General features: G+C 35.5%; 1 protein-coding gene across 2 annotated transcripts; it reads right to left on the bottom strand.

The window, feature by feature from the left end:
• Positions 1-1,228: 1,228 nt before the first annotated feature.
• Positions 1,229-27,629, bottom strand: LOC106179089 (protein lev-9). Of its 2 annotated transcripts, none has more exons than XM_087008102.1 (15): positions 27,289-27,629; positions 15,937-16,080; positions 11,897-12,079; positions 11,152-11,340; positions 8,096-8,269; positions 7,605-7,778; positions 6,940-7,024; positions 6,337-6,425; positions 5,754-5,933; positions 5,286-5,459; positions 4,869-5,017; positions 4,241-4,412; positions 3,429-3,956; positions 2,790-2,852; positions 1,229-2,556 (listed from the first exon to the last, which is right to left on the bottom strand). In XM_087008102.1, the coding sequence occupies exons 1-15, from the start codon at positions 27,365-27,367 to the stop codon at positions 2,354-2,356; spliced, it is 2,586 nt and encodes an 861-aa protein (XP_086864228.1). In that variant the 5' UTR covers positions 27,368-27,629; the 3' UTR covers positions 1,229-2,353. The 2 variants fall into 2 exon arrangements, with proteins under 2 accessions (XP_086864228.1, XP_086864230.1); XM_087008104.1 differs by having other exon boundaries at positions 1,230-2,556; positions 4,869-5,014; positions 27,289-27,628.

Genomic DNA, 27,629 nt, shown 5'->3' with positions numbered 1-27,629 from the left:
TTAATTTTGTGGAATATTTTTGTTGTTGCAGGCTTGTTCCCAGCAATATCAGAGGGGGGATCTTTTTCTGAAAAAAAGCCGTACCTTTTTAACCCCTTAGTTGACCTACAAGTACCTTGAGAAAAGGCGTTTTAGTTGAAGCTTCCTGCATTATAATTTAAGGACAATTTATTAAAGTATAGGGGATATGTATTTTTCTTGAAGAGACAAAAAAGAAAAATAAACAAGGAAATCCGATGAAAAATTTGGACACATTTTGTGGCACAAACTGTACATTTATAAAAACAAATTTATTGTCAGTTTTACAGAACATGAATGCATTGATGCCACATTGGATTACAAATGTCAAAAGCATATTTTTTATTTGACAACCAACATGAAAGCTACGAGGTATGATTTTATAACACTTTTTACACATACATGTACATACAATAATTTATTTTACACATGCTTTACACATTAATTTATTCTTGTCAAAGTTAAGTGAAATATTTGAACTGGCCATCCCAATATTGCAAGTGAAGTTATCTATTTAATACAGGACACTAGCAGTTGCACATGTTCTGTATAATAGTAATAGGGTTCAGAGTTTGCAAGCTGTACTGCAGTATGTGATATGTGGGAGAAAAGTAAGAGTGGATGTCACATACACGTACACTTTATAAAAAAAGGCAAGTGTTGTATCTCAGTTTTACCATGCCTTATTATCTTCTTTTTGCATGCCTGATACTGGCATATGAACAGGTGTATACAAGATACACCATACCTGGTCTTTTTCCACGACATCCACTGTGGCACATGTACATTTTTGTGTAAGAACACTGTGGTATGGAAGGGTGTGTAAAAGTAGCTAACATCACATCCATCAATGTAAACATTTCCTCACATGAACATTTTGACTAGCACAAGGCTGGGACTACCTCACTGTACTTAAAAATGGTCATGTACTTAAAAAGACGCCCAGGGGATAGGAGGTCAAAGAGGAACATTAAGCCTTTCCATTTGTATCCAACTCCACAATGACTGAATCCTTGAGTCCGGGACCCGTGTTACTTAGATTTTTATATTATCATTTCAGCAATATTTGAGGTACAGTACATGTACAATACTGTGCTTGTTCAAAAGCATTATGTGACAAAATTTAGAAATCAAAATTTATAAGACAATTTTGCCTGTAAAACTTATGTAGTTGTTGCAGGATTGGTTGCCAATTCAATCAATCTTGGAACAATTCCCCAAAAAATATTAATTTTTTCCCCACTATTTTCAAGGTGTCCAATATTTTTTGGTTCTTTAATAAATCCACACATGACACAGTAAAGAGTTCCCACTCTTTTTCAACAAAGTAATGCTTCATGGCAAGACTACAACAGAAATGTCATAGCAATTCAAGGCAAATACCAGTATTTGTATAAAACATGAAGCAGTTTTACAATATTCAGTGAAAATATCCAATGCAACTCTATAAGAACACTTCTGGTTAGCAGCAGATATGTCCATTTAGATTTTAGTAGTCTTGAATGTAATCTCCATTTCCTGACATTATATTCAACACATCTAGATTGCAATCTAACAATTTTGCCCATCTTTTGTGATTCTGATAATTGCCACTGTCCAGTTCTGAATTAATACAAGTTTTCTTAATATCTAAGTTTTCAGTATTCATCACAGTCTTACACTTCTTCCATTGGGTCTCCGTACAATTCCTCATGACTGTCAAGTTCTCCATGAAGTCCTCATAACTATAAAGTTTTCCATGAGTCTTCATGACTATCAATCAAGTTCTCCATATGAAACTTTGTGACTATAAAATTCTCCACACAAATTCTCATGACTATCAAGCTCTCTCCACAAGTCTTCATGACTATCAATGAAGTTTTCCATATGAGTCCTCATGACTATCAAGTTATCTCCACAAGTCTTCATGACTATCAAGGAAGTTTTCCATCTGAGTCCTCATGACTATCAAGTTCTCTCCACAAGTCTTCATGACTATCAGTGAAGTTTTCCCTCTGAGTCCTCATGACTATCAAGTTCTCCATACAAGATCAAATGACTATCGTGCAAGTTTTCACAACTTTATCATTCAGGTTCTCCATATGAGTCCTCAAGCATGACTATCAACTTATCCATAAGAGTCCTCATGACTATCAACTTCTTCATAAGAGTCCTCATGATTATCAAATTCTCTGTACAACTCCTCATGACTTGTTATAGTCTCTCAATTAAATTCTCCATACGAGTCCTCATGGCTGCCAACTTCCCCACAAGACTCCTAATGACTATCAAGATCTTCATATAAGTCGTCATGACTATCAAGTTCTCATCTTGTTATCATGCTGGCCAGTCTTCATCAAGAGGCAGTCATGCAGACTGGAAACTGCCTTGACCAATGTCCAGTTGTCAGGCACCTGGCACTGGTCCCTCCTCTCAGGACACGGCCATGCTTACACCAGAAGGTCACTGTGGTGCCAGTAGGCACATGTCTTTTATATAGGTGTCTATAGCTAGAGCCTTTTATCTTCAGATGTTTGGATAGCTTGGGGATCTTGCAAACTGAAAATGATAGAATGTGTATGAATATGACTGAATGAAAAGTTTGATGTTTGATGTACATGATATTTTATTTATGGGGCCTGAAAAAAAGTGTCTGACAAATTTAAATGTTGTGTAAAGGTTTCAGATTATAACCGCCAGTATATCCATGTTGCAGATATTCTAATCAATTTACTAAATATCACTGATGTAAAAACATTTCAGTAAGAAAATAAGTTTTACAAATAACATACACAATCTTCGTCTTTTTTCTTCAATTAAATCGGTTTGGCCAGTATCCAAGTTACTGGAAGTGACTGAAAAAAAATACAACAGTAAAAAATTTTAAATATCACATGATAACTACCTTGTCACATTTGGACTGATTAAAGTTTATGTTCCCCTCTAATATTACTAGTAAAAACATCACATAATGAAACATATTTCCCAGGAAAACTGTATTAAGAAGTCACAACACAGATCCATATAGTTATATAAGTTTCTGGTGATGCCTTAATTAGGGCAGTTTACTATATATTTATATATGTACTATACAAAAAATAAAAATCTCAAGTAAAAAATGTTGCAAACTGAAAATGATAGAATGTGCATCAAATGTAAAGATTTCTGACAGGTGCCAGTGTCTGGCAGTTTAAACACCTTGACTTAAGACAATTTAATTTTTTTTCAGATTGCCAAAACCAAGAAAGATAGAGTCCAGAAATTTCCAGCATTTATTTAAAACATTCTCCTAAAATATGCCAGATTTCATTGCATATATCTCTGAATTTATTGAACTTTGAAATAAAAGTAACATTTTTTTAGTCGCCCTTTATCTATATATAGCCCTATATATTTAAGCACTGTACTGTATCTGGTTTAAAAACACTTACTTATTACAGTAACTGCCATGTGGTCCATCTGACTTGTGAAGGACTGATGGGCACAGCTGTAGATTCCAGAGTTATTTTTCTGGACATGTTTAAGAGTCAATCTCAGCAGAGTGAATTCAGGTGATATCACCCTGGGTTTTAAGCCATCCTCTGATATTGAGTTAGATAGTTCCACTTTTGTTATATCAGTAGCACCTTTGATATTGAGTGACTCAGATAAGTTCGCTGATGTATAAACTCCATCAGGGGTATGCCAGTATAATTCTGTTTCTATATTTATCGTATTATGTTTACAGATAGTGCAGTCCAATTGTATACTGGAGTTTTCTTCTAAATAGATTGAACCATTTTTCATAATTCTCATTTTTCCTTGAAGCAAGTGTAAAGATATGTTCTTTGGTATGTCACTTCTCTTTTCTAAAAGATAACTGGATATAGTGTTACTATTAAAGTTATTCCTGTCTTCTTTTTTCCATGACAAATTACTGGGTATTTTGTCTTCTGTAATCCAAGGAACTAAATTGAACCCTGAAATGAGAGTAATCACCACAGCTGTATATTTAATGCAATGTTGTTCAGAGGCAAAAGATAAGCTTCTTGAAATTCAATGTCAGTTTTTTGGATACCATTTAAAGCATCTATTTTGCAGGCATTGTTCTGTGAGAGCAAGATTGTTACACAAAAATAATAATAATGAGAATTCTTTTAATAATTACACAATTTTCATTTACAAATCTCAAGTAAAAAATGTTGCAAACTGAAAATGATCACTTTTACTTAAAACTTTACTAAAAACATTTTGACAAACCCACCTTTGGTATCTTCTGATTCAGCAAATCTTCTAAAACGTCTGTAGTATTTCCTCCATATGGTAGCAGGTGGTAACCATGGAAACTGAGGTAAGTTGGGGTGCTGGTCCATGACACACCTTGGTTTGATATCAGGGCTCCACATGCCTCCTATACAAGTGGCACGGGTAGGACCCTAGAACAGTTAGGACTTTCAAAACTGATTTCTTATTTCTGGGAAGAAGCCATTGCACATTTAATAATATTGTTTTCCTTCCAAACTAATTACAACTGTTACAGTCCAACTTACATTCCACTGCAATTGTACTATTTTCTTCATAGCAAATTGAATTCTTCAAAAACAGAATGAAAATGCAAAGTGGATGTTTCCAGAGTCATCAGAGCCAATTTGATTGTTCAAAATGTCTTTTGCTTCTAACTAAGAAAAAAAACGCAACGGCCAGTAAAACAATGAAAAAATAAATAAATAATTGATTAAAATAACTCACTGTCAATCATATATATCGACTGAAGTCTTGATTTTCTGAGCTAATATCAGCAAATGGAAGGAACACAAAAACAAACCTTGAAGGGCCTACCCCATCATATATGTATGCAATGAAAAAATTCAGAGAAAAGAAAAGAGACTTACTTCCAGCATGGATCCCCTGTCACACTGGAACTCTATCTGCTGTCCCTGTCCTATCTGTGTCACATAGGGTCTGTAGTCGTACTTGCCAATGTAGCCGACCAGAAGTATCCTGCCATACTGCAGGGAACCCGGGTGTGGGCAATACACTACTAGACATTACCAGAACATGGTGAGAATTTCAACATAACTACAGCATGTGCATAATATGTGTATTGGATTCTTATTATGAAATGTTTTCTCATTAGAAAGAGCTTAATATGGGTGCTAAAGTTAATTTATTTGATATGATTGTATATAATTAAATATGACATCATGACAACAACACTAGCTTGTATACAAGTTGTGGTGTGTGGGAAAAACATTTTAATTTTAATTGAGGAATTTAATCATGACACAAAGATTGTGCAGTGTACTCACTCTCCGCGCAGTAAGGTATTCTTCCTCTCCATCTGCCGTATAAACACGTCATAAACTCATCATTTACGATACGAAATCCCATGTTACAGGAGTAGCGAGCCAGCGAGCCGTGGTTCATGTCAATGTAGCGCACAATTCCATTCTTGATGTCTCCTGGTCTTGTTGAGCAGTTCTCTGGAAAAGAAAGCACAATCTCAACAAACACAATTTATAGATCTCAACAAACACAATTTATAGGCTGGAAAAGAAAACACAACCTCAACAAGCACAATTCATTTCCCTAAAAAAAGAAAGCAATCTTATCTAGCACAATCCAGCAAGCATTTTCACAGTATTTCTGGACTCTCAGACATACGTTTGGGGAATCTGCACGACTCTTGGACACCAATGCCAGATGCAATATGCTAAATCAAAGTTTGAGATTACCCCATGTAGCATGAGACACTTCCATCAATAAGCGCAACTTACTAGGGATGCAGCTTGGCATATAGGACACCGTTCCATTATAACACACAGACTTGGTCTTGGTGTCATTCAGGGCATGCCCCTCATAACAAGCCAGTGTGAGCACTCTGCCATGGTCTATTTTATCCCTGGGGCTGTAACCATGAACTGTGCCATTGTCCAGGGTTGGAACAGGGCAACGCCCTGGAAATCAAGAAATCAAGGGAAATCACTTAGAAGGACATACAGTTCATGAAATACAGTCACTGTGGTTTTAATTTGTCTTAAGCAGATTCTCTATGTGCTTTTGTTCCACATTGCATGGCCTCGTGCAAATTGCTACCTTCAGTAAATAATTAAGCAGAAGCAAATTTAAAGGCAACAAATGTCTCACTGAATGTGCCTGAAATATATTATCTAATTTCCACCAATCAAGAAAATGTTCAAATGTTGGAATTTTTTTTTTTCAAAATTTTCAGTAAGTGGGACATTATTATCAATCTCTAATGTTCCGTGTAGGTTTGGGAAGTAATATGTAAAATATGCACCTATAAACATATAAAAATAAAAGATGTATATGAAGATGGAGTCTACTGTGGTCACTTACTCCAACATTTAGGGATGGGTTCTGACCAGTTCCCTGTGTCCAGACACTGGGCCGAGACTGCCCCCTGCAGAGTCATTCCCTGGTAGCATCTGGAAAGAATACAATCCAGGTGATACTTCTCACAGACAGCAAGAAAGATACATTATCATTTATCCCATCTCTGGTCTCACTTGTTATGATGGGTGGATAATACTAAAGCAGTACCTTAGTTCCAAATATGGGATTAATATTTTGTCTTTTATTCAGAACGGAAAGAAAGAAAATATTATACAGTTAACTCCTGTTCATGTTATTATCCATGTAAATAAAAATAAGGCACTGTTCTCGAATATGTTAATATACACATGCTTCTTTTGTACCCTTCAAGCAAGGACTAAATGCCAATTAGAATGAAGGGTTCAAAATAAGACTGACAACAGTAAAGTAGTAAACAGATCCAAAATGTATACTATTTTGTTTACATATAAAAATATACAAATAAAGCTGGGAGGATGAAAACATAATTACTTTCATTCCCAGCTTTATTTATCAACTTATTCAATTATTCAAATGAAATCGATGACACTGATGAATAAAAAAAATCCTTATCTGTCTCCACCTTACCTGAAGTAAATGGTATGCCCATATGTGGTATGTTGTCCGTCTGGATATCCATTCCATAGATTCTGGGGCCAGCCACAGTCAATTTCTAATTAAAAAAAAATAAAAAAAAAACATAAAAATGATCATCATTTCATAAATTCTTAAAACATTTAGTTACATTCTGAATACTTCACTCCTTATATGCAAAAAATGACTGTTTGAAGCATGTGTTATATTGGGCATGTTGCTGTAAACTCTGTGCCTTCTCTATTAATCTAGTCTACTCTATTAATCTAGACCATGACTAAATACAGGTAAGTTCCTGATATTTTCCTTAAATACATCATCAGGTGACTGAATGACTTGGGCATGTACTATGGTCATCTGATGGCAAGATATACTGGACAATACAATATGAAGTACTTCCATGGCCTGTCCCACAAAAATGAATGAACTCGAAAATTGGTCTTATTGAAAACTGCCAAGATTGTAGGCCTACATAGAGCTTTATCAAAATTAAGCAGTCTAAGTAAAAAACCAATAGCATGTGGGGGAAAAAACCCTGAGGTCTGATCATGGAAGTATAACCAGATGTACTTCTATAGTCTCAATCACAAAAGGCATCATAATAAAGCAGGTAAATTAGTCACGTGGCACAACACATGTTCTCCCTAGTTTGTCCCTACCCTCACATTTCACATCAGTTCCCGTCCAGTATGCATTTTCTTGGCATTTCCTCTCGCTGGGGCCCTGCAGTCTGTACCCTTCTAGACATGTAAACCTGACCACAGAGTTGAAGGCCACGGAGTAGCCATACATGTTCCCATTCTCTGGGATGGACAGGGGTTGGCACTGGATAGCTGGAGGTAGAGGGAATACATGGTAAGTGACTATATCACATCGTATTATGTTTTCCCTTGTCTGACAGTTACTCAAACTTAAAAAAAAAAAAAACTACAAAATGTTGAGTTGTTTAAAACTGCCTATGATTCGGGTGAAGTGATTTTCAAGTAGACAAATGTTTGTATAACTTTCTCAAATTCAAAAGCATCAGAAGGTTCTTAATTCTTAAACTTTTTTTGTCAATAATTAAAACTGCAGTCATATAACCTGTGCAGTTATCATTTCTTAAATTAAACATGACATGCATTTGGTAAAATATCTAAGAAGAACATACGCTTGCATTTAGGCACAAATCTTGACCACTTTCCATTGGCCTGGCACATGCGGTACTGACTGCCTACCAGCTCATAGCCAGGGTCACAGGAGAAGGTCACTCTGTGGGGGTAGATGAAGATGTTCCCCTTCCTTTGTCCATTCTTCACATAGCCAGGGTCACCACAACTCTTAGCTGTTTAGTGACAAAAAACAAAAATACATACATATATAGAAGTATGAAATATAAATTCTAATAAAATAAAAAATGATCAGGCCAATATCATTAAGAAACAGTTAATGAACAGCAACCAGTACATGGTTGGGTCATTTGCTCTGTAGCACAAACATTCATCTCAGTCAAATTGTGTTAGTGCTGCCAATTGCTATTGTGCTTGGATGTGCCTCCAATGCAATCAATCTAATTGTTCTTTTGTAACTCCCCCCCCCCCCCCCCCCCCATGACCTAAGTTATTTGTGACTCTCTCAGCTAAGTATGTCCACTAAATTATTGTCATTCTGCCTCATATCTCAATATCTGGCATATAAGTTATAACATTTTACTTTTTCAAATCTAACCATAAAATTTTCATCCGTGTGAGAGCTACGAAAGCAGCAGATGTATCGGAGACGGGATACTGGTAAGTGCCACCATAAAAGTGCAATAATTTTCCACACCACATCATCCTTATATCCATCATTCTCTCACACATTATATCTCCACTTGAGAAAATTGATTTCATAATTCAACAAGACTGTAGCTGTTACCAACAAATGGTTTCATACATGTATTCCACCTAGATCTCTCAGAAACACGCTGAAACTGTAAATCCAATAGCAAGTCAAAAGAAACACCTTTGAGGAGCTTAAAGAGAAGGTGTGAGACCTTTTACCGAGAAGCACCTGTATCAATATGATATCCTTTAAGTGTTACGACATATCAATTTTGAATAATTTGAGCATTTCCTACTTCATGGACGCATAAATAAACCTATTAGGAAAAAATACACTGTAATACTGCTCTTAATATAAAACAATTGAACCAATATGAAGTTTTTACTGTGGGATCAACTACTGATCAATAGGGCAATTCAGTGTAATCGATCAAAATATTTCAAAACTAACGCATATAGATCAGGCTAAAAACAAAAACTTTGAGATTGAAAAGAAGTTAACTTCTAAAAGAATGCACTGTAATAATGGCTTTCCCTTGCTGCATGCAAACAGTGTGATTTTCATTATGAGGCACATTGTAGTTTACTTACCGCTGCCCTAAACAACAAGAAGGGCGTGTTTACACATGTGTTATTATGTGTTTCTTCCCTCTAGCAATCTCACTTAATGATATAACTGTTTAACTTGGGAACTCTCTTGACCCCATATGGACAGGCATGGAGCCTCTCCTACTAACCTCATAGACCAGGCCTATTGCCAGCAACTTCAAAGGAGGGATTTTTCTGGAAACATTGCAGGGGCAGATTGAGGCTGTCTTCTGGGTCTTCCGGAAGATGGTGAGATTTTTCAAGTGTACATTGATGTTTTTTCTGTCGGAAGACGGTCAAAAATGGAGGATGGATCAACAATGATAATTTGGAAGACTGTCCAGAATTTAATATCTCTGGACCTGCCCCTGAAGTGGGCCTTTTTACCCCCATAGTTGGCCCATTTTAAAATATGCCATTGAAACTAGATCAATTTGTGATTCAGAGCAGTCCTTTGCCAGCCAAAAGGATGGTTCTTTTTGAACTCTGAGAACCCCTGTCTATAGGTCGGTATTTTCATCGAACAAGTTATTGGCTTATTACAATTGTTTTTATACAACAAATCACCGTAGGCATGGGAGATTTGGAAGGTGGTGTGAAAGAACCAGCATTTTGGCCAGCAAATGTCTGCTCTACAGTAGATCACACTTTGAACTACATTCCATATTGTTTCTCAAGTTTAGTCAACTAAGGCGGTAAGATGGCCCAAACTTTCAGAAAAAGACTGAAAAATTCCTTCCATTGAAAGTGCTGGATACATTCAGGCTTGCTATCAGCAGTAGGGCACATACATGTACATGTACCAGCATCACAGTTTCCTTAACTCAATATTGGACCTGTAAAAAGCCGAGCTCTTGCAACAAACTTATCAGTTTCACCAAATTATGGAGCAATTTCAGTGGATGTTTGTTGTATATGTTTTAGATTCATTTCGCCCTCACACTGATAAAGTCAACAGATTCATTCTATATCCCAACTTCTCAAATATCAAAAATAATGCAATTACATTACCTGTGTTGAAGGGAGATATCATTTTGGAATTCTTTGCTCAGCTAGAAAATTTTACGAATTCCAGACTTCATATGAGTGTGTTTTAATGTACATAAATTTGTAAAGAGCACAGTAAATATTCCATAAGCATTTCAAGCTGCCATGGCATTTCTGTGAGTTCCTGTGTCCTAATCAAATTATGGCAGCACAGCTACAAATAACATCTTTATTGTCACAATAATATTTCCATGTTTTGAATCTTAATAAGAGAATATGGAAATGCAAGAACTACCTGTGATGCTGCTTCGTGTGCTGTTTGTCAAAAATTGCACTTAATTTTTAGGTGTTTTTATCCAGGATTTTGATCAAATTATGAAATTTTTTCACCCTATTATTTTATCATGATAGCTGGAGTGAAAAACTTTTTTGCAGTATATTGCTGTGATTAAAATGCTGTTTTAATAGCTTATAAAGATTAAGAAAGGGCAATATCACTTTAAGATTATTCATGTGTGTGGGCAAGTATGAATGTTCAATAATGCAAATTTGCACACTGATGTGAACATTCATGAAAACGCCTCAGTTTGCATTAGCCTGAAGAGCTCACCCATTCTAGATCTTCAAAAATAAGAAAAAGAAATACATAAAATTATTTGTAAAATACCTGCTTTCATTACTGAAATAACTTTTGGAATTTAGATGAGAGGGAAGAAAGTCAGCCTTAACAAAAGCCCATAAACATGGGTTATAGATTGTTAGACATGAGAGAATGTTGGCTCAGAAACAGACCCCTGAAGTGTCGATCGTCATTCATCCCAGGACTTACGTGCACATGCCATTCTGGGCATCACCCACTTGCCGTCTCCAAGGCACATGGCTCTGGGGTAGCCATCTTGGAAATAGCCCTTGTGACAGCGATACACCACCTGGCTGCCTGGTGGGAATCTCCGCTCCCGTTTTGGCAGAGATGACTGTGGCTCTCCATTGACAATAGGGGGAGGAGGACCACAGAAACCTGAAATAGCATAATGAAATTTTTGCTGTTTTGGACAATTATTAATTTTTATCCTTTTGTTTGTATTTTGCTGAAATTTGGGTTGCTGATAACTTGAGTACTCACTGTACAGTTATGTTGTCCAGTATGTTATTCTAGAAGAAAAGAATTTGAATTAAATATAAAATGAGGAGAATTTAGCAACCCTGCTAAATGTGATCTATTGTTACTGTAACCTTTTTTTCAATAACAATATTATTTAGCAGTAACTATCAAGCACAGTCAAGTCAAAAGCTAGTCATTTAGAACGCCCTCTAAACCCTTAGTACATTAAATACAATAAAAAATTCCTCAAAAAGAGGAAAAATAAGAAAACATTCTTAAAAATGAGAAAAAAAATGTGAAACTAAAAAATAAGTACAGCATAGTTACATAGATACAAATTTAGCATAAATTAAAATTCAAATTGATATTAATTGAAATGTACATAATATCTGGTTGATTGGTTATGCAATGCCTGAAAATATCGTTCACAACTCAATAAGAAAACACACATCACTATAATTCTATATTTTACCATCTTTGGAGCAGTATGGTTCCTCTCCACTCCACTGCTTGTCTCCACCGCATATCCTCTCTGGTGGACCATTCAACACGTATCCCTCCGCGCAGCCGTAACGTGCACGCGCGTCAAACTTGTTGTATGGAATGATTTGTACATAGCCATGGGAAGGAGGCTTTATGTGTGAGCATCTAGCATCTGGAAGTAAAAAATTTTAAAACTCCTTGAAATTTTCTTTGAACAAAAATGCATTGTTACAGAGTGAGTGGATTTTTCTTACATATATAGCCGTTATCGATAGGGAATTTGAGATGTGAGCACTTTAAGAAAAATGCTAATTAAATTACAACAAATATTTGTTTGAATACTCTCAGGAATTATTGAATTTTTTGGAATGGAATCTTTTTTTTTCTTTTGCTGAAAGAAAGGGGAATTGAAGGAGGAATTCAGTCATGAGCATTTTGCTTCTGAATAATAAATGTCAAAATTAAGATTTGACTTTGAAGAGTACAGAAGCAGGTGGCTCTCTTGGTTACAACTGAGACTGCATCATTGAGAAAGTCAATGTGACTAAAATTAAAAAGATGAATAAGAAAATGTGAACAAGCACCTGTACCAAATTGCAATAATATGTTAATTATCAAATTATTTCCCCCATCTTTGAAGAAATTTTATTAGTTATGATGAAATTAGTGTATCACCCCCACCCCCCAGAGAAGATTACTCATACGCCCTTGTCGGACACCAAGTGCAATCTTTTCCAATATTCTCAATCATCCATAAAAAATTGCAGACTAAGGACCTCAATCAGCCGTCTAGACACTAGATTTGTCAGATAGGGAGTTATGATTTTTGTGATACTTATCAAACCACCCACATCCAATGTGATTACAGACAAGCCCTAGCAGGAACTGTAGTATATAATCTTTCCCCTGTGTTCCCAGTAAAATCTCTCCGGGGATCTAAATGTATTGACACGGCATCATTGACTATTTCCACAATCAATTCTCCAAGTCCCGACAGGGGATCCAGTTCAACTGATGTTAACTAAATGCATTTTGCTAATCAGTCTCTCCACGTCCCCATAGTGTGCTTATCCATGCTGTCAGCAGCTGATAGAACAAAAAATATAATACAATGTATCCCCCTAGGACCTCACTCACTCACTCTACCCTCTACCACACAGTTTTATATCTGTGGGACCTGAACAAAAACATACTGGTGATACAAGAGGGTAGAGATACTTTTTTGCGTTACAGGTGATTGGCCTTATTTTTCGAGTGTGATGCGTATCTGTCAATGTTAACTTGAAAATCTGACCGTCTTCCGGAAGACCCAGAAGACGGCCTAAATCGGCACTTGGAGAGGGAATATAACAACAAGAGTCTGAAGTTTTTTCAGACCTTTATTTTTGTTTCTCTCTCCTCTGTCTCCAATCCACTTTGTAAGTTTGTTGATTATTTTGCCATCATTACACAGTGCACTGGCCTGTGCCACAAGTCAACTGAAAGGAACTGACAGCTGAGGTGTTTTATTGCATTCCACTGAGGAGAATTATAAAATGCTGTTGGAAAAGAACACATTAATGACAAGCTGTAAGGCTAATTGTAGCCAGCCTCTGGAAACATTGGTCTATATCCAGTCTAACTTAGCTCTGATGTGAACACACCACTTGGAAACTTCTTAGATCAATCTTGTGATAAAATTAATATAATCAAGATTAAACTAATTTTTTTCATATGATACTTAATTCTGATTGATATTGTTTCAATCATGCCAATTTCATAATCAAATTATGCATATTTGACCTTGTGAAGGACAGTAAGCATTTTCCTTCTACACATTTTCTCTTCACAGAGGATTTTATGTAAAAATGTTCTTTTAAGAAGATCAAAAGCCTTGTGTAGGAGGGTGTATAAAATGTTTCCATTTTTGATGTTCCGCAGACATCTGGAGTTACCCAGGCAAGAACACACCAATTAACTAGCATCTGTCACTTTGATACAGTAAGGTGTGATTTCTATTTTTAAGGACAAGAATTTTGTTTTTATTTTCGTTCCTCTCTGCAACAACACGTCAGTGCAAATTCATCACTTTAAATGGTGTTGTTTGTTGCATGTATTACTTCACCCACACGGACATTCATAATAACTGGAATTACCATTAAGTGAACCTTCCCAAACAGATGCAGTGCATAAAACATGTGAAGGCAACTAACGTAATGTGCCTTAAGGTTTGCAACAGCCTCACATATTAGATAAAAATTCCTCAAATATTCTCAAGGGACTGCACCTGGGGATTTTCACAAAAAAATAGCAACAAGTATTTTTGTCTCATTTTTTTCTAATACTAACAGACTATTACCCTATCAAGGTACATGCTCAAAGGTACATTTAAATCATATAGTTTTTAGACAAAATTTTTCTTCCCATGGTTTTATCAACGTTAACTGTTACATGCATACCTTGCATTTTCACTTAACATAAAAACTATGTTTGTGGGCAGTGGTTTTAATCTCACGACTTAAAGAGAGTAACATGCCTTTTTCAGCACAAAGCAGAAGTTATTTAAACAGAAAATGATTTTAGACTCTAAAAATTCTTCAAAAAGTCCCTTTAGGATTTTACCCTTTATCACAATGTATTTACTATTAATTTTTCATCACCAGCCAAATCATCAGTAAGAAAAGCCATCAAACCGACCCTTCCAGTCAGAATGAGTTCAACTGGGACTGAATTTGCTGTGATCTCACTTGAAATCAAGTTACTCCTCATTTTTTTCTCTCTTTTTTTTCATTCATTTTTATTCCTTCACTTTTGGCAAATCAGTGTTTGATCCAGCTTCTGTAAAACTGTTGTCACTGCACCCATCCAACCACTCCAAGACATCACTGTGAGTTTATCCTAATTGAATATTATTTTCATTTCTGGAGAAAAAAAAAGGAGTTTAAAAGCATTTTTTCAATCAAAGTTCTTCCTGTTGCATGTTATCAATCCATTTCTTCCTATGTCCTATCTCGTTAATCCCACAAATCTACAATTCATTGGGAGTTCTTACACAGAACAGTTAGCATCTTCTGTTACAGTGTTATGTCAAAAAGGAAGTTTTCTATCAAAATAGATCAAAAGGGTTTCAAAATAGATCTAAAGCTTTCCACATCAGTCTCAAAGGTGAGCACTTCCACCTTCAATACCTCCCACATACGTATCGGGAAATTTCCTCCAAACATCCTTCAATGATCGATGTGGAAACAGGGTCCGTAGCCAGGGGTTTCGGAGGGGGGGGGGAGGGGGGGGTCGAATGAATGGCCCTTTTTCAGCTTATTCCCCAGAAAGGGTCCCCTCTAGGCAAAATTAATTAATCTACCAGTAGGTACATGGAGGGTTCATGGTAAAAGGTCCACATTTTCAGGAAAAGACCCCCCCTCCCAAATTGAAATACTGGCCCTGAAAATACAAGGAAGCAAAGATGGAGGGGTAGACAGCTGAGGAGATAGACAGATGATATAACAGATGTCCAGACAAAGTGAGCAGAAACCATAACCCAAACACTCATATATTCACTCCCCCATGTTTCCATATATATATGGTATATCTTAAAGTGTTTGCCATAAGATCTCCTGAAACATAAAGTAAGGGGCTTTGGGTGGTGGTGGGGGCCAACCATACAAGTCAACGAATGCAGTTAATTCCATATTTGCGTTCATTGCAATGTTATCAACAATATCTATGACTATACCATAGGATATTGCTGACAGAAACAAGGCCAATAGCACACAATTTCAAATGGGGGGGGGTCTTTTTCTGAAAAAGTTGACCTTTAGCCACAAATTTTTTTTTCAGTTGTTTATTTATGGTGTATTTATATTTTAAATAAATAGTTTTGCCTTTGGTTTATTTTAGAACACAATAAGACTTTAAATCTTGCCCAGAGAACATCTTTTCCTGGCAAAAAAAGGTAGTTTGTTAAACCCCCAAACACCCCTGGCTATGGGCCTGCATAGACAGATGTAGAGATGGACAAAGAGAAAATTTATCCCAGTCCAATACACTTACTTGGGTTCACACAGCTCTTTCCACACACATCATCACAGAGACACTGCTTATTCTTCCCACGGCAGTTAGCATCCGTCTTACAAGGTTTGAGACACACCCTTTTCCCTATCAAATCATGCTTCCGGGGACAACTGTCTGATAAACCTGGAATAACAGAACATGGAAATGTCATTTTAAATAATCTGAGTTGTGTTATTCAATGACAGCATGGATGTATTCATTCAAATGCCTTTTTTTGCATAAGATCAAATCTTTAAATATGGTGAAAAATGAGAGACTTGGTTAAATATATATCAAGAAACAGATTTTAATTACCAGCATTTGCAACTGACATAATCGGAAATAATTACACTGGTCAGTAGCTACTAAATTTGACCAGAGAAATGTTTATTACAAAATTTAACCACAATGTTTGTTTTGCCAACTAGTGATGGTTTTATAAACTGCTTTTTTATTTGTTATCTATTTTATTATTATTATTATTATTATTATTATTATTATTATTATTATTATTTGATATTAATCCCCCCATAGACTTTCCATAAATTCCATAGCTAATCAATGGTTTCATTAACTCTTTATCCCTGGTAAACTATCAGATTGTCTTCAACAGACTAAACACAGGTCAAAAAGAAATATTTAGGCAGAAAATAGTGTTACTGTACTTCAGAAAAGTTGAACTTGAGTACTGAGTATATTTCCACTGAGCACTGTGAAGTATGGTGCATTTCCACGCACCACCTGCTCCCCTGCTGAAACCCAGTCTATTGACTCTTACCCCTAAATCAGATTTTCCGCTTAATAAAACATGCCCTTTTCAAGACCACTATTATACTAACTGTCTATGACCCTAAAACATTCCAAGTTATGTTTTTTTATGGGTCACTTCCACAATCACCAATGTTGGTGAGATCCTTAATTGCTTCAATTTTCAGACAGGTGTGTGAAATGTTGACATGATGGAGTATTTCTTGAATTGCCGCAAACTTTAAGTGACTTTTTTTAGAAGAATTTAAGGCCTCTTTAAAATCAGCAATCTCATTAAGGGACTAAATTGACTCTGAAGTTAATCTTATATTGATAGTTATGCCGCATAAACATTGCCATTAACTTTATGTTGATTGTGACGCCTCATGTGAAAAACACATACTGGGAAAATAAAGCATGCAGAGAGGTCTCAGGAAAATAAATAAAGAGCAGGGAAAGTAATGGCCAACAAATGGGAACATGGACTTAGGCTTCCTGACAACCTTCACACATGAGACAAATTAAATATCTTAGCCTCTAGCTAGCCACTGCAACAGAGTCCATGCTCTGTGTGGTTTTTGATTACTAAGAGCCTTGAAACATTATTCATGTATATTTGTATACTGAATTCAAAGGATAGCCTCATTTGTGAAGGTGGTCTTATACTGAGCTGTCAATTGCCTTTTTTCTGCACTTTTTAAAAAAATATGTAACATTTGATATGCATGTATAATCCTCATGTTAATGAAATGTAGCTTTATGTAGGTGGGCTTCTGCTGGGCTGGCAACCATGTTATTACTTTTAACAATGCCGCATAGATAAGATCATTACAAAACATGTTCTGTTTATACTGTGTGAATGGACTATATACAAAAACTCTCACAATCCCTATAAGATTCTTTTCCAATTTTTTTAACACATTAACTGTGTAGTACACTGTATGCCGATTTAGTGTAAAAGTTCACCAAATCACCTCAGACATCCGAACACTGACCCAAAAACCAGCTTCCCATTTAGGAAATTCCTACGTAAAATTAGATAACTTCCTACCTTGTAGTACAAAGACTGATCCAATTCAAAGTCCCATTTTTTTGTATTTATTCTCAAAATTCACTTTTGATCTTAGGAGTGCTTCACGAGCCCATTTCTTTCACTGTGTGATTCTAGCCAATATATAGACATTGATAGAAAACATGCAAGCAATGCGAACACATGCAATTTTATTTTTTTCCAAAATATTTCAACTTACTGTTTCTCTAATTTAAACAAATTTATCTAACACGATTTTAAGATTACATTTTAAGCAATGAAAATAGGGAATAGTGCTCAGCAATATCTTGTAGAAAATGAAAATTTACTTTCCACATACAGACACAACACTCAATCTCAGCTGACATAATTTATATCTTTTCAAGTTCTGTCAATGTTACAGTTGTTAATTGTTATTTTTCATGCCAGGTCCTTCTTTCCGCCTTAGGTAGTGAACTTTTCCATTTTAGAAATAAAACATTATCGACTGAATAACTGTTTGTTTTAAGGAAAGAACACATCCACTATACATGCACTGATAACCCCATGTTTTTCTCCTTTCTTCTAAAAAAACTAATATCAATAATTTAAATAATACATTAACACCCAAACTTAAACCGTGGGTGGCTGGAAATTGAAAACATGTATAAATGATGAGGCTGCCTCCACAATTTACATAGATAAATGTCTGGCACTTCCCCAATTAGTTTCACATGTATGTGTTTAAATAATTTTTGTTCTACTGGGTATATACATCAAGGCAAATCTGCATAATTCCAGAAAAAACCTTTATCTTGTTGGTTCATACAATTTCATGCCATGTAATCACCCTTAGCATTGCTTAATATGGCCGTGATTCATGATTCAGTAATTGCATTAACTAATGAATAAGGAGAATATCCTCAGTCTATTAATCATTGTGTATTTTGCCATTCTATTTAAACAGCACATCGTTATCAGCAATCATTTAAGCTTCAACACATTCTGGAAAATTTGGAATAATTTTAATTAAAATGGCTCCATTTCAAAATTATTTGATATTTGGCAAAAGAAGAAGTCACCTCATAACACAAAGTAAGAAATAATTATAATCACAACTAGTTGCTGAACTTCAGGTTGACCAAGCCTAGAAGCTAGTTGTCACAAATGCATCCTTTCCTGGCATTTTGACTACTCATTTAATAAAATTTAGAGCAGGGACAGGCAGCACAATGTTTTCAGAGCTAAAATATCCCAAAATTGGAAAATTGACCCTCCCCCCTCCCCTCTCCTCACCACATGTATATAATACACACACACATCAAAAAGTCTCTGAAAGCTTCTTGTTCAACCCTATCCATAAACAATAGGCTGTAAACTTCCAAATTACCCAAATCAGTCTCCCTGGAGATCTATTTACAATTTCTGTTCATTTAGCCGCTTGTCTAGGTGATCAATAGATAAAAGCCGGCAGCCAGACAAATAGTTGAAGTTCCCAAGACCTGATAATGAGAACTGAAAATGATTCAACTCTAAAAACTAGCATGTATTCAGCTATTATAAATAACAATGCGTCATCTCGGTCAACACTAATTATAACAATGAAAATAAAAATAAAAGTTAAAAACAGAAACCATTTAGTTTTGTAAGAATAATAACAAAATATTGATCCACATCGCTTTAAACTTCCTATTCGCTTTGAAAGAATCTTTTTAAATAAATCCTGAAGAGATGACCAATGTATAAATTAGGTCTACAGGCAAATTCGATTTAACCTGCTACACCTGTGGCTGTGCCAGCCAGGCCATCTTCACTATGGCTCTATTCCCATAGATTTTAGATCGATCTATCCCCGCGGGGAGTCTCACTAGATTACTTTCAGATAATCCAACTTAAATGTCCGTCCCGCCTACTACAAGCTGTAAGGGGGTAATTAACTTTCGTGTCCGCCCGGCTGACAGCTATTTAGCGTGAACCCCCAGGGAGTTAGGTCGATCTAAAGTAGGTCGATCTAATCTATGGAAATGGGTGTAAGGGGTCATTCAGAACAAGGTGATCAAACAGACAAACGGGACTAAATATGGCTGACTCACTTAAAAGCAGCAATGACTAATTACCTGATGGTCTTGCCGGCCTCTATATGCACCGTTACTGCAGGGGCCTGGCAATTAAACCTCAAAGCCGAGATTTAATATGTTTAATGGTGCATGTGGAGGCAGGGTGACCATCAGAAACCATGACTGATTGCAATCAACTTTTGTTACCAAGGTTAAAAGTAATCCAGCAAGTTACCACTGAACAATGCAATCAAAAGAAAATTCCTGCTCTAAGGGACAGTTTTCAAAATAAACCGAATGCAAACCCATTTTCAACTGGTCTCATATATATTGCTGTGTGAATCCTCCATTAGGTATCAGAGGCACACAGTGACCAGTGAGAGAAGTATCCTAGGTTCAAATGGGGCCGAACTGTCAAAGCCGGAAAAGTTTCCCATAATAAGAAAAAAACTTGTTGAAAGACATTTATCAAATCTGCGCTGTAACTATGTTGATATTTTAAAACAGGTTGACATGACCCAAGTGATAGTTAAATGCCTAAATAAGAAAAGTGACCACAAAAAATTATGAAGCTTGGACAGTTTCTATACTATGCAGAAAGACTTTTAGAATGAGAAAGTCAAAAATATAGTTCAAGTAAATTGAAGGTTTTGCTTGCCTCAATGATACTCAAAGATGTTTAATTTGTTTTTAAAAATTTACATATTTGAACTTCGTGAAAATTCTTAATTTGAATTTGAATTTTTAAACATTATTTAAATGTAAATCACATTTGGTGAATTGTCTCATGAATTCAATTTAAGTATGCTGATGCATATTCACAAATTTACAAAAAAAAAAGTACCTTATGGCAAATTAAAAAACTGTTAAATGCAAAATAATTATAAAAGAGGGTAGGGTAAAATGTTACAAAATTATGTTTTTTCTTTCCAAAAAAAAAATGACAACAGAGAAAATGTATTGATCTGATAGATATAGTAGAACATATAAATACAGAAATAAGTATATTCTGCTTGTTGTACAATTACATCCATGATATAATCTCAGAAACAACCATTAAGTACCAGTACATCTGTATTATGTCACTGATCCAGATTAGCCACGGCCATTAAGAGTTACGTATACCACACAAATCAATGGAGCAGAAAATAAGTTATTTAAAGAGCACTGCCAATCTGGTGTCTTCGATTGCTATCACCAAGAAATGAGCAAGTATATACACAGGGGTACTATGCTGACTATACCAAGCAAAACAAGGACCTGTAACCAGATTAACAGAAAGTTACACAACAGTTTTCCCTACAGGTTTGCCAGATTAATTGAATTAAATATGAAATTCAGCTCCATTGTGTGAATAATTTTAAGCTGAAGGCAAGTTGCGACCGAGTTGCAAGTAAATAGTCTAAGATCATAATGATGTAATTCAAATATTTTTGGGGCAACTGCTGAGAATGGTGTATAATCAATAACAATTATACATGTACCAGTAGCTTTAATCAATCATTACAAATACTGGTACATGTGCAGACACAGTGGCGGATTTTTTTTTTTTTGGGGGGGGGGGTATTAGTGGGGTCCTGACCCCCCTTCAGTTTCTGAAAAAAATCATACCAATGGTCTCCTCTTGAAACATGGACATAATAAGATTCCTATTTAGGTCCAAGCTTGAAATGAGAATTTTGACTAGCTGAATCATAGTTATAAACCCTACCAAAAGTCACCATTTGCTCTTTAAAATACCAAACTTTAAAACTCACGCCAAGGGGAGAGAGGGTTGTTTTCACATCTGCAGACCCCCCCCCTTCAATAATCCTGGATCCACCCCTGCAGAATTGTACATGATATATACTATAATCATGTAACTGCACTACAATGTACCCAGTATTATATGATATTATAGTTCAGAAATTTCACACACACCTGTGGTACAGAGGCTTTTCAGCAGAATTGCACTGAAAAATGTATACCCTTTTATGGAAAGTTTGTTAAACATATAAAAAAAAGAAAAAAGAAAGGGAAACAAAAATATTTTTCCCAAATGAAGTCTGCTGGTTATACATAAATGGCAGATTTACAAAGGTAGAGGGCTGTAATGATGCATGACAACATTTCTAGTATTACATGTATCAATTCCAAAATGCAGTATAGTATACTGTCCCAGGACTACAAGAGGTTGATTTCTCTTATAAAAAACTGCACAGACCAAATTTTTTCCTCTTTTTTTCTCATTTTCAATTTAATGGATGCACTAACAGAAGATAAATAAGGGACCCAACAGTAAAGAATACATACACCTATTCTACTGGTATTGATATATATCTTAACTGCAAGTGGTTACAAAATAATATTACCTATACTGGTTATTGAATTCAGCATCCCGAATACGAAGATGGAGAGCTGAAATATGATGCTAAGGCTTCGTTCACATGCAATGTCTATTTTCTATTTTCTATTTTCTATTTTCGGTATGTCTTATGATCACGGTCTGTGCACTGAATATCCCGCCGCGTAATTACTGGCAGCGCGAGCCAGTTACTTATAGTAATGTCTATTTTCTAATTTCTATTTTTTATTTGCGCTATCTTATGATCACCGTCTGTGCCCTGAATATCCCGCCGCGTAATTACTGGCAGCGCGAGCCAGTTACTTATAGTAACTTATAGTAACTGGCTCGCGCTGCCAGTAATTACGCCGCGGGATATTCAGGCCACAGACCGTGATCATAAAACATACTGCAAATAGAAAACAGAATTTAGAAAAAAGACATTGCATGTGAACGCAGCCTTATTTACCACACATACAGAGAAAGAGATGGTCAACCTGATACACTGCTGATCTTCAGGGTAAAATAACACTTTAAAAAATGGACACTGATTACTAGAAATGTTTGTAGTTGATAAAATAATAATGGCTACCCTCTAGGGGTTTGCATCAATTGCCCATAAAAATTAATAAAAAAAAAGTGATTTCCATTTGCTTTGCAGTGTTTTTTTTTTTTTTTTTTTTCAGACAAATTTTATCTTGTCTAATACAGTAGAATACTTAGCCACATTCCTAAAATGAATTGGTCAAATTATCATTTCTTATTATCTGAAAAATCAAAGAAGGGAAGTTCTACAGTACGTATTCCCTGCAGCTCTTGAGAAGATCTGACTTCCTTATTCTGGACAAAAATCACAGTTTACTGCCTAATGTATTGAGGTTCCTACCCCTTCAGCTACTTGTGCTCAGACCAGAGAGCAAAATCAATTAATTTTCCCATTTACTGCATGGCTGTAAATCACGCGTAAGCTGATTTAAAAGTACAATAAATGTCCACCCAATTAAATCTGATGCCCAATAATTGAACTCATTAAGGATACTGAAAATAACCCCATTTTCGACTACACATTTTGCTGCATCACAAAACATCGCACTCTACGGAATCAACAAACAAATTAAACATTTGTATGTAAACCAGGCCTTTATCAACATCTTAGTACCTGAATTTAGAATTAATACTAAAGTTAATAATAAATTTGAAAAGGAACTTACTTAGCGCCTTGCTAAGTGCCTAACATGAATGATTCTCTGTGATCAACATCATAGGATGAAAAATATCTCAATTCAAAGGGAAAGAGATGCATTAATTCAGATACCACAACTGAGTCAATTTCTTTGCTCAGTGTCAATTTCACCTCTGACACTTAGCAAATTATATTAAGTGGTAAACAGGTCTCTAACCTCAGGCAAAGTTGAATCAAGTTTATCCATTCTTGAGCCAATGTTGAAATAATTTACAATATGGATGAAAAAAGCAATAAAACATTTGACCCCTTGCCCATTTAGTACCTTACATACACAAGAAACAGAACTGATACAACACAAACAGAAGGGTTTTTATATCAGCTGAAAATTTTGCCTTCATGCGGCATATTTCAATGAAAAGATGTCAACAATAAAGTTCCTTAAACTGCAGATGGCAAAGGTGAGAATTACAGCCAAGTGCACTAAGTTGATTTCTGCTTTTCTTATTTGAAAATGTTTGTAGATTTTTTAAATTCAATATGAATATTTTAATAAATTGTATTATAAATATTATTTTTCAAATAAGCTAGACTGCATGAAGAATGATATATTTGCACTGATTCTATTAAATGGACTTTAAACCTTGATTAAATTTAAATTAAATTGATATTTTGTATTTTGCAGATTATAAAATTAACAATAACAGGGTGCAAACTTTCATAAATTGCTGAAGGGGCATGCATATCTAATGAAGTGAAAGTTTGAATGTTAAAAAAAAAAGATACCAGGGTGCACCTTCATTGAGAAGGAAATCACACTCCCTCCCATCCCACTAGACAAGAATAAAGAACCTTTTGTGGGAAGTACATGTACCGGTACATTATGAAGCACTCACACCTGCTCCATACCTCATGTAGTCTATTCTCTAGTTTAAGATAGCCTAGTTGTGAACTTGCCTCCAGTGTATGTGGATGCTTGTACAACTGTGAGGAAAAATTGGAACAAATAATCTAATGAAAAAAACAAGCCTGATTTTCACCAATATGTCTAATGCAGTAGTTCGTGACCTGAGAATGATTTATGATAAAGCGAGTAAGTCTCTTTTACAGCATTTTCACAATATATTCCTGGGACCATCTGAAAGTGAAGCATAGGAACAAAATAGGGTTGTAAATCAGAGTGGGGAACATCTCAAAAAATTCCAAAATGACTATACAGATTGCTCTTAAAGGGATAATAACTTTTTTGAGATTGAAAATTCCACAATAAATACATTGAAAGCAACACACAGATATATAATAAATTCTGTTTTACCACCAGAGCAGCAGTTATTGCGAAATCCATGTCGGCCATTGGACCACGTGGGCCTTCATAGATGGCTACTCTCTTTTAAATGTCTTAAGAGACTATTACAAGAAACACACTTAAAAAAACAGACAATGGACTAACTCTGCATGTTGGAAGGGATTCCTTAACCATTGGAAGTATGTGGGGAAATTGTCATTTACCCCAGGAAAATCTGTTTTATAATACTTTTCCTGCCAAAATGAAGAGTTGTCATCCCTTTAATTACATCATGATCCCAATATTCTTACCTGGAATTCTTGATAAAATATATAACACCAAATTTGCCTTTAACTGTGCTTTAACTGAGAAGTTTACATTTCAGACTTAAATGCAGATGTCTGAAAAAATTCTGTATGTGATAACAATGTATTACTGTACTAATATAACTTACTGTGTTCAGCTGCATATACAGACGGCTGGTATGAGAATTAGTAGCTCTAAATATACATAACTACTTAACTGCCAACTGAATTTGTTCCGTACTTCAAAGAGCCAGACAAACCAACTGTTGGGAAATACAGCTTTTTCTCATCGTCTCGCAATTTTTCAGAATCCGTAACATGACAAGCAGGACTGTCTACATATTTTCCAGTCAAATGTTTATGAAAATCCTTACACTTGTGAGGTCTTTAAAAAGTGGTTACATGGTTACAAATCTCATCTTGTGCTGCGCAGCCATGGAGTCTGTTTCAAAAATGAATTCACGATGTTTAACGTAAAGAGAAATTAGATTAGAAGCAGAGGTTAAAAGGAGAGATCATGTATTTGTAAGTTGATGACTGAAGTATAATCACTGAAATTTAGACTCACAGAAAATGCAATTTTCCTCAGTGTACATGTAGTAGCATACTCTATGGATTTACAAGTTTTCTACAGAACTGTGACCACTGAATGTTTTGAAGTAGCATTTTCTAGCTAAGGACCAGATCAAAGAAGGGCACAGAGAAAGCACATACCTTGCTTAATAATAATAATAATAATATAAAAATTGCAATTATTATTATTATTATTATTATTATTATTATTATTACCACAGTTAGTATATTGCATGTGATAAGAAATAAGGAAATAATCTTCCACATACACTGTACTATATATAGTCAGATGCTCAGTTTTCACCATTCCTCAACGCTTTTAAAGAAATACTAAACATATTATCAAAAAGTTTCAAATGAAAACTGCACCATCTAAATATTCCTAACTATTGAATTTTCTATGTTGGAAAAGTTAAAAACTTTTTAAAAATCAAAATACTCATTATCAAATTTCATATACTGTATGTAGCCTATGTACTGCTTGGGGGTTGATTGTCAACTTTATTCTAGTAAGTGTGTAAGTATGTCCGTCCTGAAATGAAAGTTTTAGTGTTGAGGTCCCTGGGCAGCTGGCTTCTTCAGACCAAGTTGTCATCACTCTCTCACTACACCAGTAAAACCATACTTTAAAGAAATTCAAGTTAAGAATCTGGAACATTCCTAAGAATGCATTCTACAAAAGAGCAGAGTCATTTCTTAAAAGCTTCATATTTTTCTTTAAGTCACAAGTTAGCAATTATGTTAATGTGAGTTTTTATGTAAATGTTTATTTGTCTATTTCTTTGATTGTTTGTTTGTTTGTTTATTTGTTTTTTCTTCCATTTAAGTATCATCAACATTTCCATTTTCCTCATGTTTAGAACAAATTTATACCAGTAACTTACGCCATTTAGATTTGTTAATTCATCTGAATGACTGGCGGTCAATTCAAATGGTGGGTTTAGAAAACAAATAATGAAATCCAAATTTAAAAAAAATACCCACAAAGTTTTCATTTCACTCAAGTATGTGACCATTCAACACCAACTTTAAAAAACTTTTGTCTGTTTATTTGGCAGAGTATCTATGACTTTCATACCACCTTTAAAAGATGGCCACTATCTCCTAAATTTGTGTAGAGACTAAGTTCAAAATTTAATGTTCATGTTGTATTGGTACATACTACATAAGGGTTATGTAGTTTCCAAGATAAATTACTTTAATGCTCTTTGTGCCTGTGAGGAGAGAATGATTTTCAAAACATCTGCAGATGAAATAAAAATCAATCTGTGAATAATGCATTCTATCAAATCAACAGAAATGGGGGGGAGACTGGTAGGGGGCACTGATTGGCACCAGATATGCCCCCCCCCCCCCCAGTTTGTCTTTAATTGCTTATGTACCCAACCTGAGCTAAATGAGACAGCAATGTTTTACCTAATATACCACAACCAATCATCATGGTAATAGAAACTACTGGATAAACCTGTATGTGAATGTAGACTAACTGTTACTAATATAATTAAACTTGTTTACAATAAATCTGTTGGCTCTGTCACTAATTACAAAAACAAATCTTAACCACAAGTCTCATACTGCACATATGAGTACTGCAAAAAAAGATGTTGACCAACTGTTGACAAAATGCATTTTACACTTAAGCGCACCTGCCTCTAAATGTCCCAGTATTTGATTCAGTTGAATTAAGAATTAAATGCCTTTACCAGCCCTTTACCTACCTATACCCTCTTAACAATGCATGTGCCATCAAACTTGACATGAAAACATTGCAGTGAACAGAAACCCTGGAGATTCACCCCTATTGTACACACATTCAATACAAGAACCCTATGGCCTTCCAATACCATGTGGCAAACACTGAAAAACTCACCTGCGTCGAGGGTAAACATCAAAAGCAAAAGTATCGGTAAAGAAATACATAATCCATGTGTTGACTGTAGGCACTTCATATTTGGTTCTTCCTTATTAGTAGTCCCTCTTTGTACATCAAAGGGTGAAGCCCCAGTGGCGATATGTGCCTACGTCCACATGTGCCGTCTGCCTCCCGTTACATCTGATTTGTGAGCAGGGATTGCTTTTTGTTAAATAAAATGATAAAACCTGAGCTAATCTGCTTTCAAGGAGAGCCGGTACAGTATAATGCTATTGGGGAGCCAATGCCGAGTTCTTTCTGTGGATCTTTTCATTTTCCTGAAATGTTATATTGTAGTA

The sequence above is a fragment of the Lingula anatina genome, chromosome 3, assembly GCF_051362555.1.
Source record: "Lingula anatina isolate TDL-2025a chromosome 3, LinAna3.0, whole genome shotgun sequence".
NCBI lineage: Eukaryota > Metazoa > Brachiopoda > Lingulata > Lingulida > Lingulidae > Lingula > Lingula anatina.
Note: the sequence above shows the minus strand (reverse complement) of the source record. Positions and strands in the feature narration are given on the sequence as shown.